The sequence below is a fragment of the Petaurus breviceps genome, unplaced genomic scaffold (assembly GCF_028583685.1).
Source record: "Petaurus breviceps papuanus isolate PSGF00001 unplaced genomic scaffold, PetGlider_PUasm1.0 151, whole genome shotgun sequence".
Taxonomy (NCBI): Eukaryota; Metazoa; Chordata; class Mammalia; order Diprotodontia; family Petauridae; genus Petaurus; species Petaurus breviceps.
Window position 1 is genome coordinate 33,079,206 of NW_027185712.1, and position 20,877 is coordinate 33,100,082.

Consider the following 20,877-nt stretch of genomic DNA (forward strand, 5'->3'; position numbering starts at 1 on the left):
GGGAGGGTGGGATAGAAGGATCAGATCTGTGATATCTCCAAATGACAAAATGAGGTGAAATAATCCCATTATGTTTTAAAGGAAGATAGACAATATCTTACAGCAACATTTGACATAATTTTAAATGTTCTACTTAAAAAATGCTATATTTAAAAACCCCAAAGAAGGAAAAGAAATAGTATGTTAACCCCAAATTAAAGTTAACACAATTTATTTTCATCAATTCTGGGAGAGGGGAGGGACAAGAGAGGTCTTGACAAGAGAGGAGAGAGGTCTTGACAACCTATCAAGACCATACTGAGGTTAAAGTGAAAGAGCTGTTGGTATTCTTGAGTGAGATCAGACTTTTATTTCAAGAATAATAACAAATCATTCCAAGTGAAACAGAAAAAATTAACTGAAAATATTTAATTTGCCTAATAGGCCTTCAGTAATTGCCTTAACTTAGGGGGGCAAGATAGATCCCTGAATTGAACTGTCTGATTTCTTAACATGCATCTCATGGTAAAATCTTGAAATTTTTCACCAGATGAAATAACAATTGAGAAATCCAATGAAAGATGACAGTGACTTCTTCCACCCTATAATTTCATAAAAATTCAACCTGAGCACTCTATGTGCAGCAAGAAAGGGGATCTACCATCAAAGCCAGGGACAACACAGGAAAATAGGTCTATAGCCTCCCACTATGACTAGAGGAGAGGAAAGACACATATAGCCTCTATTTAGAGCAGTCCTGCATAATCAAAGAGGGCCTACAATATTTAGTAATAGGAATCCAAAATATCTAGAAGGCTGAAGGATAATCATGCAGATTCATAGACTCAAAGGAAAAAAAATGATTTCCATAAGGGCCACGTGAATTCTTAGAAGAAATGAAGCAAGAGAGAAAAAAATGTAATAGAAGTTCTTGATGAAATAAATAGAAAAATAAAATTACCTAGAAGAGGAAATAATAAATCTCACTCAAGTAAAGATCCTCTGAAAACCAGAATAAATCAAACAAATATCAATAGCTCCATGAGATAGCAAGAAACAGTAGAACAAAATCGAAAGACTGACTTTAACAAAAAAGAAAATGCAATATTACCTGGCATAAGAAAGATTGAACTGGAAAAAAAAGTCAATGAAAAATCATTTAAAATCACTGGATTCCCTAAAAACCATGTTTTTTTAAGGTAGGTAGTAAGTATGAAATAAAAAATGAAAATCAATCAGTAACTCAAAGAAACCCCACAAGGAATATTCTTAGGAACTCCATAAACAAAATCCAGAGTGCCCACATCAAAGAAATAAATATCCTAACCTTTAAGAAACAACTCAAGTACCAAGGAACCACATTCAGGATGATGCAATGATGAAAAAGAGAAATTCCGAAATACTAAAAAAAGATGTAAATTGAATTAAACTTAATCCTCAATCCCAGATAGCAGAATTAAGATGTGGAAAATATAGTTATGCAAATTCAATGAATCATAAAGAACTTCCTAATTACTCCAGTGGACAGTTACATGGTTTAATGGATAGAATGCTAGAGACTTAAGATATGAATTCCAATCTTCCCTCTTACATCCACTAACTATATGATCCTAGGAAAGTAACTTAACTTCTTTGTGCCTTGTTACCCTCAGAAACAAAATGAGGAGATTGTATTCAATATCCTTTAAATCCTCTTCCAGCTCAAAATCTATCATTTCATGACTATATAATGTTTTAATGGGTCTAGAATTTCATTGTTTTGGTATTCCCTCCAATGATGTAGTAGTAACCCATCCTTTCCTGCTGTATTTTGTCTCAAATATTACCCCATAAATCTAATGCAAAGAGTAAAATATACTAAGGACATACCTTGTGTTCTTCCAGTATTGAAGGACACTAATTAGAATTGTTTAAAATTTTTTATTGGAAACCTGGTAGGGCATCAACTTTCTCCATGACTGGAAATCATCAAGCAGAGTTAGCATGAATGGATGACAACCAATATTATATGTTATGGAAGAAAAAGTCCAATTCTATAACCCTAACCTTCTATGAGTGTAATGATGAAGATGGTGATGGTGGTGACACTTTTGATTATAATTTAATACATAAAGAGCTCCCTGTTTAACTTCAAAAATATTTAATGGCTTATTTAAAATTTCCTATTGACACCTTGATGTTATTTTGTTTAAAAAATGTGTGGATAGGCCATTTATTTAGATTTTTTACATCCTAAACTGTTTAAGAATCTGCTTGTGTCACTCTATTCATTAGTAGAAAATGATTCCTATTGAGTTCTGAGATGGTCTAGAAGATCTGCAATTTCAGAAGAATAATAAATACAACATGAAGACTTCTAAAAATGACCTTTTGCCAAGGCTGTCTAAGCAATTGTAAAAATAAAGACAAATGGTAAATGGAACTATTGAGAAAAGAATTATAGTAACTAGCTGTGCATCTTTCTGAAAATGACAGGGAGAGGAGGATCAGATTATTTCCACTCCTTTGTTGGTTCTTCTTTGTCAATTCATACTGACTAAGGCATTTTTTTCTAAAACAACACGCAGAAATCCAAACTCTCAATATACTAAAGGTGAAATCAATATTTTATTTCTCTATACATTGGTACAACATGATTGACAATGAAGAGGACAGGGAGGAGATATTTAAAAGGCATATGGAAACATTTACAAAAATGTAAACAATTAGGGGCGGCCAGGTGGCTCAGCGAGTAAGAGTACTGGCTCCAGTGTTGGGACGACCTGGAGATCGAATCCCTGGCTCAGACACTCAGCACCACACCCAGAAATAACTGGCCGTGTAACCTTGAGCAAGTTACTTAACCCTGATTGCTTAAAAAAAAAATGTAAACAATTCTTGGGATAATTTTTGGTAATGTTAGGCTTCAAATTTGCAAAAGCTTTCATAATGAAACCTCAAATCAGTTTGAATTTCCCTAGGTCTGATGACCAACCAAATCCATAGTCTAATCAATTTTCCTACTTGTTTGTCAATGTCTACCCCCAAAAAGAGCTAAATAGCTATGTTTCTATTGAATCAGAAGTAACTGAAAGACCAGATCATTCTAGGCCAATTTGATTCATGGCACTTCTAGTGGTAAAAAACTAGAAATTCAAATACTTTAATTCAAGAAATGTCTGAAAAAGTTTTAATGAACTAAGTGACCATATCTTTCATGCCTTGAGACACACGAGAAGTGACATTTTACTGTCAAACAAAAACCACTAACAAATTACCACTTTAAAACTTACCTACATTAACCTGAAAATAGGTCATTTCCTCCTTAAGAAATGACATGAGATATCTATTTAAAACAAAATTTAAGTAAAGACCAAAAAGCATGTAAACCAATGCATTAAGCAGGGTAAGTAAAGTTAAAGGAGAAAAAAATTAGTCGATTTTATTTATCAATTTCTATGTAACAGAGAAAAAAAGTAAGTTAGAATAAATGAGTTCTAGGATTTAATATTTGAATGTTTTCCCACCATTACTGCTGGTCAAATGAAAAACTTTATGTAAAAATAAAACTTCAGAAAAATTTTCATTACTCTAGACACCCTTTCTGAGTTTCTATATAGTAGTATCAAAGGTAAAGATGAGCTATACATCCTTATTTATTATTCTGAGGGGATTAATATGTGATTTTATATTTTGCATCCACATGGGATTTTTCAATGTCACAAACATGGAGTTTACAACAAGCAAAAGGATAGAATAATTTTCAATTTTGTGATACACTCTCTTGATTAATGATTATCTAAACTATATTGCTAACACTTCTGACTTTATTTTTGACAGCATAGGAATAAATGATAAGCAGAATCTATCTAAAATCATCAGCAAGCATTATCTGTATTGGAATAAGCTAGAAATCTTTCAAAAAAGATTAGAGGTAGAGAAAGGATGCCCATCACTACAGCTATTATTGAATATTGTTCTATAAATGCTAGCAATAGCTAACAGAAAATGAGCATAGTAATCTAGTGTTCTACAACCCAAAAATCCCAAATATTTTGGGGGGAAAATCACTATTTGATGAAAAATTGCTGGGAAAACTGGAAAGGAATTTGGCAGAAACTAAGTATAGACCAGCATCTCAAACCACATACTGAGATAAGATCAAAATGGGTACACAATTTAGAATAAAGTGTGATATCATAAGCAAATTAAAGATGTATGTAAAATTTTAACTGTCAGATTTATGGATAAGAGAAAAATTATGAATAAATTGAGAGCACTGTAGATATGAAATGGATAATTTTGATTACATCAAATTAAAAAGATTTTGCATAATCAAAACTAATGCAGCCAACATTAGAAGGAAAGCAAGAAACTGGTGGGAAATATTTTACATGTTGTCTGATTTTTATCAGCCTCATTTCTCAAATATAAAGAGAACAGAGTCAAATTTATAAGAAGATGAGTCATTTCCCAACTGATAAATGGTCAAAAGATGTGAAAGGCAGTTTTCAGAACAAATCAAAGCTACCTATAATCATGTGAAAAATGTTCTAAATTACAATTAGTATTTCACTATTAATGAAACACAAATTAAAATAACTCTGAGATACCACTTCACATCTATTAGATTGGATAATTTGACAGAAAAGAAAAACAATGAGTGTTGGAGGTGACATGGAAAAATTGGGACACTAATGCTTTGTTGCTTTAGTTGGGATCTAATCTAATCATTCTGGAGAGCAATGTGGAAGTATGCCCAGAAGACTATAAACTCTGCATATTCTTTGTCCTAATAGTACTACTGATGCCTGTACCCAAAAGAGATAAAAGAAAAAGGACCTATATGTATTAAATATTTATAGCAGTTCCTTTTAGTGGTGACAATGAATTAGAAATTTAGGGTATGTCCATTAAATGAATAATGGCTGAACAAGTTGGGGTATGTGATTATAATGTAATTCTATGTACAATTTGGATTTAAAATAGGGAGAATTGTGTGAGAACATTAGTTTCACTCTCTTCCAAAGTTATCAGAGTCCAGTGACAAAAATCAAGATCAGTTCCTTAGGAATCAGTGGATGACCATAATGTCTTTGATGTCTGATCAAATTTTATGCACTCTCTGGTTCATGCTTCTACTGCAGTCACAGCCTCTTGGAACAAATTGTTCACATTTGCCTATTCTGCCACAGAAGTCTTCACATTGCTTGGGTAGACACCCCACTAAACCACCAGTGTATTTGAAGCCCATTGGTGACCTTCAATGCTATGATGCAATAGTATTGTGCTAAAAAAAAGAATGATGAGCAGTATACTTTCAGAATAACCTGGGAAGGCTTAAATGAACTTAAATAAAGTGAAATGAGCAGGACAAGGAGACAGTAGCAGCAATATTGTATTACAATCAGCCATGAATGACAATCTATCCTCAGCAATATGACTTCAGACAATTCCAAAGGACTAATAATGAAAAATACTCTCCACTTCCAAAGAAAAATCCAATGAAATCTGAATGCAAATTGAAGCATACTTAAAAAAAAATTCTTCATTACTATTTGTTGTTCTGCATTTTCTTTTGTAACATGGTTAACAAGGACATTTTTGCATGACCACACATGTATGATAGATGTCTAATTGCTTGCCTTCTCAAGGAGGGGGGAAGGAAGGAAGGAATTTGGAACTCAGGATTTTGAAAAATTAATTTACATGTAACTGAGGGAAAAAAAGTAAAATATTTTATTTTTGTTGGTATTATGCAACATTTAAATAGTTAAAAAAAACTTTAGTATAGACAATATAATCATCTATAAACTTCTTACTATCTTTAAAAGCAGAGTTTAAAAACATAAATTTATTGGGAGCAGCTAGGTGGTGCAGTGAGTAAATCACCAGCCCCAGAGTCAGGAGTACCTGAGTTCGGTTCCAACCTCAGACACTTAACACCCGCCCACACACACACACACACACACACACACACACACACACACACACACACAAAAGACTAGCCGTGTAACCTTGGGCAAGTTACTTAACCCAAACTGCCCTCCAAAAAGCAAAAAAAAAACAAAAAACATAAAATTATTTTTAATTATAAATCCATGGTTCAGTGATACTATGCTCCATATTTTCATGTGACATACCTGGAACAATTAGCAATTTCCATGCTTGGGCCCTCACACTGCCAGCCTCCACACTGAGGAGAAGGATTATCACAGGAACGAGTTCGACAGAGGCAAGAACCAACCATATTGCCATCTGTATGACTACAGGGTATCCATGGTGACCAGGCTCCATAATTTCCATCCACTGTTAAATTCCTTGTCTAGAAATAAAATTCAAATAAAGGCACCATGAACATTCAAGATTTTTTTAAGATAGAAAAATGAAAAAAGCATCATGTAAAATGACCAGATTAGGTTAAAGATTTTTAAAAAGAGAGGAGATTTAAAAGAGGTGTGAGAGTTAAAACAGTAAGATTTGTCACTATACCAAACAGGTCACCTTACCTATATATTCTTGAAGACAATTATACACTAGAATACGAATGCAGATCAATAAGGAAGGAGATAGTGCTAACTACTCAACATAGAGAATTATTAAGGCAATTTGGCCCATTCACCATAAATTATAGTCTCAGAGAGTTGTGTACTGAAAGATTAAAAATTTGCCTGGTCATATAGGAAACTTCAGAGGTAAAACACAAATCCAGGACTTCCTGGATTCAAGACCCACTCTATATACAGTATACTATGCTATGCTGCCTCTCTTTTTTGAAAAGTATTTTTATATCCAGGTTTCTTGCTTGGTAGGTGATTGTTATATTGGCATTATGATGGAGAGTCTAGGGCCATGAGGTATGATAAGAGATGAGCAACTGTCATTATTACAGTTCATCTAACAATAAGATAGCTGCTTTAAGTTGTCTCATAGATTAAAAAAAAATGTTGGCCTGTAAGGTGTGCTAAAATTCCAATGTGTTCCAAACTGTAGAACTTAAGTCCCAATATATAGGATTTCCTAAATAAAAACATTTTTGGTCTAATTATTTTCTTTTATCATGCCTCTTTCCTGTCATGCCTAATATAAAGGAAATTATAGTGATTATGATTTTAATCTGGATTACTTTCAACACATTATTCAGAATATTCTCTCTCATATTAGGTTAACTATGTTGTTGATTAAAAAACATTTTAGAAAAGGTGAAAGCAGTAGAACATATATATATATATATATTTTTTTTTTTTCTCACTGAAGGGAAAGAATGAGGAAGTGTAAAATTTCATAACTTAACTGTTTCTACATTGCACCATGAACATAAGCAAAAGAATTGCTCCAAGGTAAGTTTACTCCATTTGCTATATGTGTGTCCAATACCTGGAATTCAATTTTAGCCTATATTTGTTACATAGTTTGGAAAAAGAAGAAGCCTAATTACACTCACATAGTATGCATCTACTATAACTCCTGATGCTGGTCATACTCCATCCATGCCAACAAAAGTTCCATCTCTTAACTAGTAATTACATTTCTTAAGATTCATCTTTCACGTACTATAGTATTCCAAGGAAGAGACAAGCTGATGTTGTTTTAAATATAGCTGAAAGAGCTGCAATTCATCATTTCCAAATACTGCTGACATGTGTTTATTGGAAATAACACATCATTCTTTGTGCAGGAAAGTGGAGCTGAACTGGGCTTTTGCTCTGCTGTTTCTCCCAATACAACAGGAAACAGTGATTTCCCATTTAATGTCAAGAGTGTTCATTCTCTCTGACATGGCTGGGTAGTAGACCAGAGATAACATGTCCCTGGTCCAATTAATGTCAGAGCTATGATTACATTTCTCCTTTATTTTCAGTGTTCAAACATGCTTGATTCCACTGAGGTTGCTGAAAATCTTGAGTACCAAAACACAGCTTGTTCTCTTCTTTAAGAAGCAATAGCAAGGTAGACAGACAGGTAATGTGACTGCACCATCTCCTCAGGCAATTCACAATGTTTCATCTGATCCTGCTGAGGGGGCAAAGAAGGCAGCAAGACACAGATAGACTTGTCCCATGGGGAAATTGTGATGGAAATATCTCAACTTCAAAAGCCCCTTGTCACGTTTCCCTGACTAAACCAGGAATGAATGTGAATGGTCATATGATATTCTCAGGTTCTCTCCATAGGACATAGCAGAAGATATTTTCTTTTGATAGCTTCAGTTCATACTAAAAAGGCATCCAATCCATTATCTCTACCTCTGATGATCCTCTGTTGTTCCTTATGGGAGATGTTACATGTAATTGGAGACATCTAAAATTTAAATCAAATCAATTTCATAGCACTCACATTTCTACTTGCTCCCCAAATTGTTTTCAGGGAGTATGAGGGATGAATTATTTAGACTTGCACTAGCTTTACTTTAACTGAACATAGTACTTTTTTGAAAAATCATCATGTGCATTCACAATGCAAAATCCCTCCTGCTGTATAAGTGGTATTATGATCATTTTCAGAGTGAAACAAGTGAATCAATTGTTCATTGAGTCAGTGATATATAATAATAGTAATTAGGCAGATTGATGTCATATTAATAAAATATAGAATTGATAATAGTAATTAGGCATATTGTTTGATATCATATTAATAAAATACAGAATTGGTTATAATTATGCAGCATTCTAGTGGTTACATACATACTGATTATTTGCCATTATTAAGTGACTTTCCCCTCAGAGGAAAATGTGTATACTTTTACTAACAATTAATTCTTTACTTTCCTATCACATTTAAAAACTTTCTGTATTCCTTTATTGAGAGAAATAATATTTTTGCTACTATGTTTTTTATTTTCTTTCTTCTATTTAAATGTGACATGTGGCATACTATCCTTCAGAGAATCACATTGTGATTTGATTAAGTTTTGTCTCTCTTCATATCTTACAAATAATTTTTGAAATGGCAGGTTGTTGGGGGAGGATAAGAAAGAGCATAGAAGGAAAGTGCTGCAAAGCATAGGAGAGTCTGTGTATTCCTCATTCCTTCCTCCAATAGGATTGGAGCTAGATGACCTAGAAAGCTTCTTTCAACCCTTGGACACTATGGCTCTAAGTTCCAATGCAAATTTTTTTTAAGCAATTGGAGTTAAGTAACTTGCTCAAGGTTACACTGCCCGTTATTTCTGGGTGTAGTGCTAAGTATCAGAGCCCAGATTCGATCCCAGGTCATCCCAACTCTGGGGCCAGTGCTCTTACTCACTGAGCCACCTGGCCACCTCCCAGTGCAAATTTTAAACTCAAGGTGGTAGTATGTTAAAAAAAAAGTAAAATGAAACATCATAATGCCAGAATGAAATTTGATGTGTCAGAGATACCTTGTAAAGATGGAAATAATCAAAATAGATGTTTTTGTTCTAACCATGAGGAAACCATTCAAAGTTTTTTCATGAAGTAGAACAAATGTAGGGTTCATGCAGACAAAGGAGATGCAGACCTATTAGAGTAGAAGCTTAGGAAATCATAGGTGTAGTGGGAAAACAGTATGATATAATGAAAAGAGCACTGGTTTTGAAATTATAAAACCCAAGGATCCAGCCCTCTTTTCCACTTATTGTGCAACATTGAACATCTTTTTGCATTTCAGTTCATTTTTCCCATGAAAAAAATGAAGCCATGGGACAAGATTAGGGTTCTTTACCTGGTAGCTCATGGATAGAATTAAAGGGATCCTTAAAGCTGAACCAAAAAATACATCTTTATTTTTACTAAACTATATCAAAATATAGCATTTACTTCAAAATTTAGATGGGGCAGCTAGGTGGTGCAGTGAATAGAGCACCGGCCCTGGAGTCAGGAAGACCTGAGTTCAAATCCAGCCTCAGACACTCGACACACTTAACTAGCCATGTGACATTGCACAAATCACTTAACCCCAACTGCCCCCCAAAAAGCAAAAACAAAAAAATTAGATATGCAATTCTGAGAAGGCGCATAAAGTTTTCATTGGACTGCCAAAAGTTGCCATTGTTCAGTCATTTTCAGTTGTGTCCAACTCTTCCTGGTCTCAGTTGAATTATTTTTGGCAGAGATCCTGGAGAGGTCTGTCACTTCCTTCTCTAGTAGATGAGGAAACAAAGGCCAAAGGAGTTACATGACTTGCCCAGGCTCTAACAGTAAGTAAGTATCTGAGGCTGGATTTCAACTCAGGAAAATTAGTCTTCCTGACTCCAGGCTCTATTCTCTATTCACTGTACCACCTAGTCGTCCCAACCTGCCAAAAGCATCTATGAAAAAAGAGAAAAGTCCTGAACCCCTAACCTAGATGATTGCTAAGCTCTAATATACTATAACTAATGTACATTGACAAAAAATTGAGGCCTACAATGGTCAGTATGTTATATATTATACTGTCTTCTTCCTATGGTAAAATATTTTGTCTACATATATTTGACTACACTGGAAAACTCATTGTACTTGATGGGATTATGTTAAGATTATTATGATTATCTACTTAGTCAAATGGGTTAATGTAGATAAAATACAAGTTTATTTTGACATACCATCCAATTACAGTATTCATGAAAAAGGCACAAAATATGTCATCATAAAAACATTGGGGAATAGAAAAATGGATGTTATAGTAATGTTGGCAATGGGAGCAGATGTTATGAAATTGCCAATGAATGTGACAGTGAAGGGTAAAACAATGCTGAAGCAACAGCTGCCTATTGGAATAATTGTTAGATGTCAAAACCAAGGATTTATATCTACACATTTGAGTGAAAGATTGACTAAATGCCATTTGGAATCAGAGACCAGGTGTTCTGTAGAAAAGAAGGCTACTTGTCTTGTATGCAGAAAAGAAGCATTTGACACCAGAAATGAAGAATATCATCAGAGAAATGAATTCTGAACATGTACAATGGCATAAAAACTGGAGGGCCTAGATACAAGAGGGTCAAGTCTTTAACTCCAGGAGCAATTAGAAATCTTAAAAATCAAAATAGGTCTTGGCAGGAAATAATGTTTGAACTCTTATTGGCATTTTTTTAAGCCTAGAGGAACATTGCTAAAGGAAGCTAAAAAGGTTTTAAAGATGCCTGAAACCTTACTGAGAAGTGAAGAATGCCTATCTGTCCAAAGCTAAAACCTACACTATGATTAGTGAATGTAGAAGCCAAAGCTTTTGAAGAAAGCTAGGATAGTGTTTGATTAAAGTAGGAAAACACAGTCCCCAATCTGAATGTGATTGTGGTCAGTTTAGTTTATTTAATTTGGAATTGTGTAATTATGACTTACAGACACATCAAGGAATCTTCCCTCCCCTTTTTCCTTGGTCTATAAGACCCACTTACGTTTCAGGAAACCAAGATACCTTGGAAGAAGAGAGAGTTAGAAGTGAAATTTGGTAAATAGGGAGTATACTAATTCCTTTCCATTAGAGTCAACAAAACCCCTATGAAATGTCTTTTCTGTGCCAATGGCGGGGTAAGTAGAAGGCAGGTAAGAATAAAGACAAGGAGCTTCCAGTATCTTCAACCACTTGCCACCAGGGTTATAATTGCCTATTTGATCTCCTTTATAGGTCACTGTCTTCTCATGAATGCTACATAAACAAAGGAGTTAAACATCATGGGTATTTAATCTGGAAAATGCAAAGTACTTTTTTTAACCTTTTTATCAGTAGAAGAATCATCTCTATCCTTTTTTGCCTAATATAGGGCTTTGTCTTTTTCATTGACTTGCAAGGACTCAATAAAATAACTGTCATTATCTAGTGCCTTTGCTTAAGATGGCCTGAAAAGGGTTCATGGTTGTTGTGTTTAAAATTGATCTGAATTTACAGGGACCCTTTAAATTTTAAGAACTACAGCTAAAAAAATAGGAGTTTCTATATTCGATTTGGAAACCACGAATGTCAGGTTCTGCTTTTGGGACTGGCAAATGTATAAAAAAATTCAATTCTTAATTAGCAATATTCATACCAACTTTCCTAAGTAATTTGTCTCTGTTTATTTTGGTGATATTTTTATATTTTCTTGCTACAAGCAAAATCAGATTTCCCACAGAAAGGAAGTGTTAACCCAGTTGTAGCACTACAATTTGTATAATATGTTGAGGAAATGCATTTTTCATTGGTCAAAGAGAAAATTCTTAGAATTTATTTTAGGAAGACTGACTACAAATGTACTCCAGTGGTATCTGGGGTTTTCTGACATCCATTGTTTCATTTTCTCAGAGACAGTTTATACTGTAATGTAATTATCAGAGCCCCCATTCAATTTTTTTTCAGATAACAAAAATAAAGTGGGGCATTAGATACTAATATTCTCAATGTTTCCCCAGGTAATTTGAATTATATAGCAAAAATAGCTCAATACATTATTTATAATGAAAGTATTAAAAACATCATGGCAGATTCCTTGCCCTGCAATGGAATTAGAGAAAACAGTGAAAAGTAACAACGATAGATATTTGCACAAGAATATGGTGCAGTTTTGCTAAAGGGGATTATAGAACTCCAAGGTTCTAATGTTTATAAGGGTGAATCATGATACCCATTCAAAACAGAGAAGTCTCTTGGTCACATGATATCCAATTAGTAGGGAATTTAGGAATGTTCTGGGCAAAAGGTTTAATCTACTGTCAACAGTGGCAATCTTATTGGATAGACAAACCAAATTCCATGTTGTGTAAAAGGCTATTTTAAATGGTAGTGAGCGCAGAAAGCAAAGTCCTAGGGGTTTCTGAAAAATCCTCCTTGCTGTTTCCCATGAGGACTTGGTTCTAAGAAGTGATCAGTTCTGTGAGAGATCTTGTATCATATTTATTTTACACAACACCTTTTATGTCTACAGGTTGCTTAACTCATAACCCTGTCTCTGAAGAGAACTTTGACTTTTACAGGCCAAGTAAATTATATCTAATGAAGAGGTTCAAAGTATAAAAAAAAAATAACATTGGCATCAAAATAATAAGGTATAAAAGAAAGAAAGAAGGAATAGATTTCAAATAAATCACTAGGAGAAAGTTTGTATCCTAATGGCATACTGATTGGTGTGGGAGAGTAGATTGTGCTTTTTTCATGTGAGGAGCCCCCCAATACAGAAACTCTAATGGTAAGCAAATTCCCTATGACTTCGATTCTTAAAGTATTGCCTGATAGGTTAAATGGCTTATTTGTCTGTCTGTCAATGTGTCTATTTATCTTTCTATGTCTGTTTCTCTGTCACATATATGTGGACATTTGCATCTATCTATGTTTTGTGTGTATATATATGTATATACATAAGTATATGTATATACATATATATATATGTGTTGTTTTAAATTCTACCCTAATTTCTTAGGGTTATTATCATTTCAGGTTAATATAGAAGATCTGAGAGTATAAAAGCACTTCTAGATGGGCACTTTTTTAATATACTTGTGTACAAGTTCTTACATATCTCATTTAAAACAAAATTCGTACTATTGTTTCTGAATCTGAATAGCTAGGACTAGGTTCTACTTAGGGATGGGTGTGTGTGTGTGTGTGTGTGTGTGTGTGTGTGTGTGTGGTAACAAGTCTTTTGAAGCTTTTTATATGTATTTTTAAAATAATTTCTGTTTAGTAATGAAATTAAAAGAATTGAGCAGAAATGAATACAGCCCTACTAACTTTGGAAATTTATGGGTGAAAATGCTTTATTACAAGGTCCTTCTGGTATGCCTTTGGATTTGAGTCAAGAGAGAAGAGTATTACTATGAATCTTTTTCAGGAGCAATTAATGTTTGAGCACTATTATTTTGAGGGGAAAAAGATCTTTGAAGCCTGATTATCACTAATACAATCTTGCTTTTGAAAATGTAATATGCCAGAAAACCTAATCCAGATGATCAAATGTGTCACTGGCACTTTGTTTACATCCAGGATAGGGTAAAAGTATGAAGGTGCATTTGCAAAACTAGAGAAATTCTGCAGTAGAAACTGAATTTCTTATTACAGCACTACCTTTCTTCAGATACAGAAGAAATGAAGTACTATGTGTTCTAACTTGGATGTATGCTCTAAAGTCGAGGAGGTGTTTGTTCATTTTAAATATCACTTAAGTTCCTTTTGTTGACAGCTCCTACTCTACAGGTATATGACATAGGGAAAAGCTTGTTTTACTATGTAGAATAAACATTTCTACCTCTTGGAACCTCTAGCTTTTTGTTTTGTTTTGTTTTGTTTTTGTTTTTTTCCCAAAGCTCAGCTCAAGTACCATCTCTTACAAGACATCTTTTCTGATTCCCCCTTAGCAGCTGCCATATGCCCAAATAACCTTATATTTATTTTGTACATATGTTGTATTTACTTTTAGGCATACAGATTAGTTTTTCCAATTGAATGGAATTTCTTTGAGGGCAGACCTTTCTATTTTGTCTCTGTATCAAGTCATGCTAATACACAGCAGGCCCTTTAGGAATGCTTGTTTGTTGATTAAAGAAATATTAGGTTATCTTCAAGTGACTTTCTTAAAAACAAATCATACTCCCCATTGTTTCTATTAAAATATTAAAATATAGCACATGTCCTGTTGTTTCCATACATGCTATCACCCACTGAATGTGAAAACATCTTGGTGTCACATAATATTCTAACCTGTTGCAGGATATTAGTCAAGTCCCCTTAAATGTCTGGTCTTCAGTTTCATTTATAAAATGAAGGGACTGGATCATCCCCAAGATGATTTCTGTCCTAAAAACCTATGGTTATAATTTAGTATAGTTCCAATAAGTATCTGATTATTATATACATAAATGGGGCTGTCCTGAAAATGCAAATTACTTTTTTGTTGTTGTTATTTTGCTACCCATTGGTAAAATGAATCTCTCTATGGTATGGCACATCAGACCATGCATAACACACATGCACACTAATATCCTTGTTAAGCAACATTAAAGATTATGGCAGCATGTACATCTTCTGTGTAGTACTAGGGATATAAAGACTTAGATGAGGTGCAAGCTGCTTAAAGTATTTTAAAAAGACCGTGATGTTCTCAGTTACAATTTTAAAAGTAAACAAGAATACTATTCAATATCTCAGTGAGAGATCATCCTGTAACCAGGACTATAAGAATCCATAAATACTAATGTTTTCTTGATAGATAAACCATCTTAAATCCAAGGTCATTAGCACATGTTTCTTTTTTATACATTTCTTTTTTTTTAATTCAATCTTATTTTCTATTTCAAATTATCTCCCTGCCCTCTTCTTCCTCTTCCCATTGAGAAGGCAAGAAAATACAACTTATTAAAAACATTTATAGTCATACAAAACTAATTTTCATATTAGACATTTTCCCATACAAAAAAAAGCAAAAAGAAAAAAGATAGAAGAAAATATGTTTCAGTCTACACCCTGAGACCATCATTTCTCTCTAGAGGTCAAAAGTATATTTTATCATGAGTCTTTGGAATTGTGGTTGTTCATTGTGTTGATCAGAGTTACTAGATCTTTCAAATTGATGTTCTTCACAATATTGCTATCACTGTATATATTTTTTCTCTTAGTTCTGCTCACTTCAGTCTTTATCATTTATACAAGTCTCCCCAGAAGATAACTGGCACAGTAGATAGAGTGCCAACACTAGAGTCAAGGAGACCTGAGTTCAAATTTAATTTCAGATATTAAATAACCCTGGGCAAGTCACTTAACCATTGCATGCTTCAGTTTTGTCCTCTGCAATGGGGATAATAATAGCATTTATCTCCCGGGGTTGTTCCTAGGATTGAATGAGATATTAATTTTAAAGTATACAGCACAGTACCTGGCACATAGTAAGTGCTCTATATTTTAATTGTTAGCTATTATTATTCTTAAGTTTTTCTGAAACCATTTATTTAATTTTTACATCACAATAGAATTCCATCACATTCAACAAAAAGCTTAACTACTTGTATGGTTATTGTTTTTATAGATGAAAATGTTGACCAAGCACAAATATAATGCATATCGCTTGTTTCTTTATACTCCCATTAGATAGGTTGTACCAATGGTAGCTGGAGAGTAGATAGCTATCAAATTAGTTCCTATTGGGGAGAAAAAACATGGCTGACATTTAGCCTTTTCCCTATTGATTTGCCTCCCCTGTTTCCAATTGTTTGCAATCCAATAAAGAACTGCTATAAATATTTTTGTACAAATGGGTCTTTTTCCTCCTTGATATATTTCTTTGAGATATACAGTCCTTTGACTATTTTTTTGAGATATAGGCCAAAGGGTATATTCAGTTTTATAACATTTTCAGGCATAGTTCCAAACCACTAGCAATGTTTCTGATGGCTCACACAGAATCACTGATTTATAAGTACTTAGAAGAGACCTTAGAAGTTATTTAATCTGACCCCTCCATTTTACAGATGAGGAAACTAAGACTTAGGGGAATGAGCTAACTTGCCTAATGTCATGCAATTAGCTAGACAGTCAGGATTTAAAATTAGGTCTTCTAATGACAGATCCTCTGCCCTTCTCCACTATACCACACTGACTCTACTTCCACACCTGACATATCAGAAGTCCTTGTCAGGCTATAAAATTCTTCAGCTAATGTATTGTTGATAAAGTTTCATTTCATTTATCTTGAGAAATGGTTTTGCTAATTAAATTTTTCCACTTTCTCAAGAAAAATGAGAAAAAATAATATACACAGATGCCATTCAGATGTATTTTAGAAGGTTTTTTTTTACATCAGTAGCTAGTCTTCACCTTTCAACATTAATAGTAACATCCCTCAGCTGCCTCATCTCTTTGTGTCAGGAAGGATTTTTAAAGGGCATAATTAAAAGATAGCAGGTTGCAAAGTAATCCAGCGTGTTCCATCCACTGCAGGTAAGTCTACACAAACCAGAAAGATATGTCCTTTCCTTCATTGTGTTTTGCTCAAGGTTGGTGATTTCCATAATTTATTTTGCATTGCTTGCTTCTAAGTCAAGTACAATATCCATATTCCTGACTTATCAGAGGCATAGCATGATATATGTTCAATTAAATTGAATGAGAAGGTACCAATGGATTAGCACAAATCCATCACCTCTACTGGAAAAATAACTCAAGTTTTGCATGTTCTACAGACAGTTGAATAAGTAGTATTATTTTCATATGCAAAGGACAGGATACTATGCTTTTTTTTTTCAATCAGGGATAACTGAAGAAACAGCTCCTAAGACATTGATGCTTCCCACTGTCCTTTGATATGTTTGGAGGCATAGAAAAAAGTAGCCTCTCCCTAATAGGATCCAACTTGCTAGTTTACTATCCAGCCATTGTTAATATGCATTTCCAGTGGGAATATACAGATACAAGTAATATACACTATACATATGGACATTTTCATCTAATAAGCCACATAGGAAAGTTCAACTTGTTGTAATCATCAAGTCATACCTTTTACATTAATATTTAAGTTCTTCCCATTTCATTAAACTTGTTTTCTTAAATTACCAGTAATAAAAAAGAAAAAAAAATCTTTGTTATCTCTGGACTTATTAACACATTTATAATCTGTATGTAAATAGAATTACCTTCCTTATTAAAAGGAAAGTCCATAACTCTTCTGGGCATAAACAATCTGGCAGGAACTGAAGTGGATGGGGCTTGTGATGAGCAGGGAGGGGAAGAGGAGAAAGACTGGATGAGCTGCATTTGAGTTTTATATTTCTATAGGGGAAATTCTGATAATTCTCCTCTCCTTTGAAAAGTTTTATTGAGAGGAGGAACAGGGTGGTTGATATGAGTCCTAGAGAGGAGACAGGTCCCCTTAGGAGAAAACATACCTGTAATTTACATTAGGGAGGAAGTATATAGTGGAAAGAACCATGAATTAGGAGTCAAGACACTGGGATCCTAGACTCAGCTCAATTACTCACTAGCTCTGAGAACTCAAGCAAACTGCTTAACTTCTCTGAGACTCAGCTGATTCATCTCTTAAATTAAGGATTCTGACCAGTCCTTTTCTAGCATCCTAGGCATATCTAATGTTGTCTTTTGTGCTTATGTTATCAGCAGATTTATCTGAAGCAACACAGAGGATTTTTATCAGTTGATTCCAAGTTTACAAAGGTTCATATAATTAAGAGTAATTTCAAAAAGCAAAAAACAAACTGAACCTTATTTTGTGAATAAACTCAAATTCCATTATCTCTCAGATTAAGATTGTTAATAAGATCACTAGAAACACAAGTTGTTAATTGGACACTACTAACCACCTTTGTTCTTATTGTTCAGCTTTGAATATTGTTGGAGGAAATAGTGAATCTTTGTGACTTGAGTCTACTATAAACTCATACAATCCAAAGTCTATTAAACTGAAGAATGTTGACATCTTATTGACTCTCACCCTCATCACCAACAATGGAATTTTCAAGCCATTCTTTTCTGCCTAACCCCTTCCCCCAGTTCCCTACTTTAGCACTTGTCCAATTTGTCTATGTTGTAACCAACCCCTTCTTAACTGGTTTCTATCACCAGCACTTTATTAAATAATCTCTCCCCTCCTCTAATTTCTTTCTCGTTACATAAACTATTTTCTTTTCTATATACTCACACTTCTTGATCATTTTCTATGGCATGTGACACAGCACCTTTATTAGTACTCTCTTGTCCCTTGGCTTCCATTACGCTGAATGGAATAACAACTTTTCTTACTAGTTCTTGGATTGTTCCTTCTCTATCACTTTAACCAGCTCTTCCTCTTCAGATGATTTAAATGGGAATGTTCTCTGGGGTCTTCTATAGGCATCTTTCTCTTATCTCCTATCACCTTTAGTGATAACATATATCCCCATGACTTCAATTATCACCTGTATCTACATAATAAGTAATTTGCTTTTCTTCTATCTGAGGCCCTTCTCAGAGGTTCATGTCCACATTTCCTATTTCTACATATCTTTACCTAGATTTCCAGCTATAATCTAAAACTCAGTATATCTAAAACTGAGCACATCATCTTTTCCCTTCAATCTGCCTTAATTCAAACTTCTCTTATTTCTAGTAATGTTACTACTGCACTCTCATTCTCTAAGGATTATAACCTCGAAGACATCTTTAACAATTCTCCCCTCTCATCCCACATGGATAATTAATTCTTACAATATTATATCTACCTTAGCCATATAATTCACATCCCTGTTCCATGCCCCTTATCCCTATGCTAGTTCAGGCTTTTGTCACTTCTTGTCTAGGCTGATGTAATAACTTCCAAATGAATATAATAAATGTCATTTTCTAAACCATTCTTTAATTACTGACTGAATAATCCACCTACTGTTATGTTATCATTTTACTCAAAAACCTCAGAAATAGCCTCAGACAAAGTATAAGCTCCAATCCTAGGAATCAAGGCCTTTCACATCTTGCATGTAACCTGCCTTCTTCAGAACTGGGACCAGTGGGTAGAAATAGATTTTAGTTTGATGTAAAGAAAGAAAGACTTTCTAACAATTAGAGATTACAAAAAATAGAATAGGATGACTTCACGGGTAGTCAGTTCCCACTTAGTAGAGATTTTTAAAGCAAAGACTATATGATACTTGGTGGGGAGATTGTAAATGGAAATTATTTATTTATGGATTGGATTTGATGTGTTCTAATGTTACTTCTAACTCTGACATGCTGTGACTCATGGATTTTACATTCTAGAAAAATTGGATTATTCTCTTTTATCCATTCTTTTGTCTCCCTCTAGGATCCTTATTCTTTGGCTTACACTATGACCTATCCTTGGAATAGGTTCCTATTTCCAACTTTTGAAATTACTTCCTTCCCATAAGGTCCAATACAGATGTCCCTCCCAAGAGAGCGTCAGTTCTCTATTCCTCCTAAAATAAATTAATTTCTTCCACATCACGTTTATCATCAGAATTCAAATAAAACTCAACTTTATGGGGTTTTTTAGCCTCTTATATCTATGGGATATTATAGGTAGATGCAGTATAAATCAAGAATGGATAGATTAAACAGCTCATAGATACTTTCCCCCATTTTTGAAGATTAATAGGTACCAAATTTAAAAAAAAATTATTGATCTCTAGAGCAAGAGTGTGAGGTATTATGTGTAAAATAAACTGCTCATAGACATTTTCCCATAGTTTTTATTTTGGGAAGTATCATTATCAATAACATGAGTTAAAATTTTTGTCTTCTATTTTTACATTTCTCAACATTTAATTCTAGGCTTAAAACTATAGCTCCCAAAGGAACTTTATGAATATAGTGTTGTTCTATTTTTAATTTTATGGATTATTAAAGGAGTCTACAGGGAACTTGGTAGATAAGAACCATAATTGAACCCATGGGAAAATGAGACAAGTGACTTATTTCTTTGTCACCACCAATCGATTGCAGAAAAAGTGCTACCATCAATCAGGAAAATCCAAGCGAATTCCTGAAGTAGAAGCCACCAATATCCCTCTCCTATTCCAGACTGATGGCTCTGAACATAGTCAGCATGATATGATGTGACAGTGCTACTGCTTCTGCCTGATCAGCAGTTGCTGCTATTGTAGATTCACTCACCACCAAAGTCTTTGGAAGAATCATATGGTTCAATATTAGAAATAGATATGATTATCAACATAAATATAATACCTCATCATTCCATTTGATGTTGTACCCTAAGGACAATGGAGCATTTCCATCTAGAAATCCCTTGAGAACAGAAGCTGTCATTTTTCTATTTTTAACCATAGTGCTTAGCAGAGTATCTCTCCCATCTCCCCCAATGAGCCAGCATCATAGCAGTTACCAAGCCAGAACTGCTTGGCATTCATTTAAGGCACATCTCTAGAAGAAGACAAGCAAACAAACAAAAGCATGTGAGCAACACTGTTCACAGAGCATGAAGTGGGCAGTGAGATAAAGACTCCATAAATGGATTTAGTAGAATTCAGATTTTCAAGGAAGGGT

The 20,877-nt window shown here is 34.1% G+C and overlaps 1 protein-coding gene across 2 annotated transcripts in view; it reads right to left on the bottom strand.

The window, feature by feature from the left end:
- Positions 1-20,877, bottom strand: part of SEMA5A (semaphorin 5A) — a 679,502-nt gene that overhangs the window by 112,891 nt on the left and 545,734 nt on the right. For both annotated transcript variants that reach the window (XM_069077034.1, XM_069077023.1), the window contains one exon: positions 6,102-6,283. In XM_069077034.1, coding sequence (XP_068933135.1) covers positions 6,102-6,283 — 182 coding nt within the window. The remainder of the gene's footprint in view (positions 1-6,101; positions 6,284-20,877) is intronic.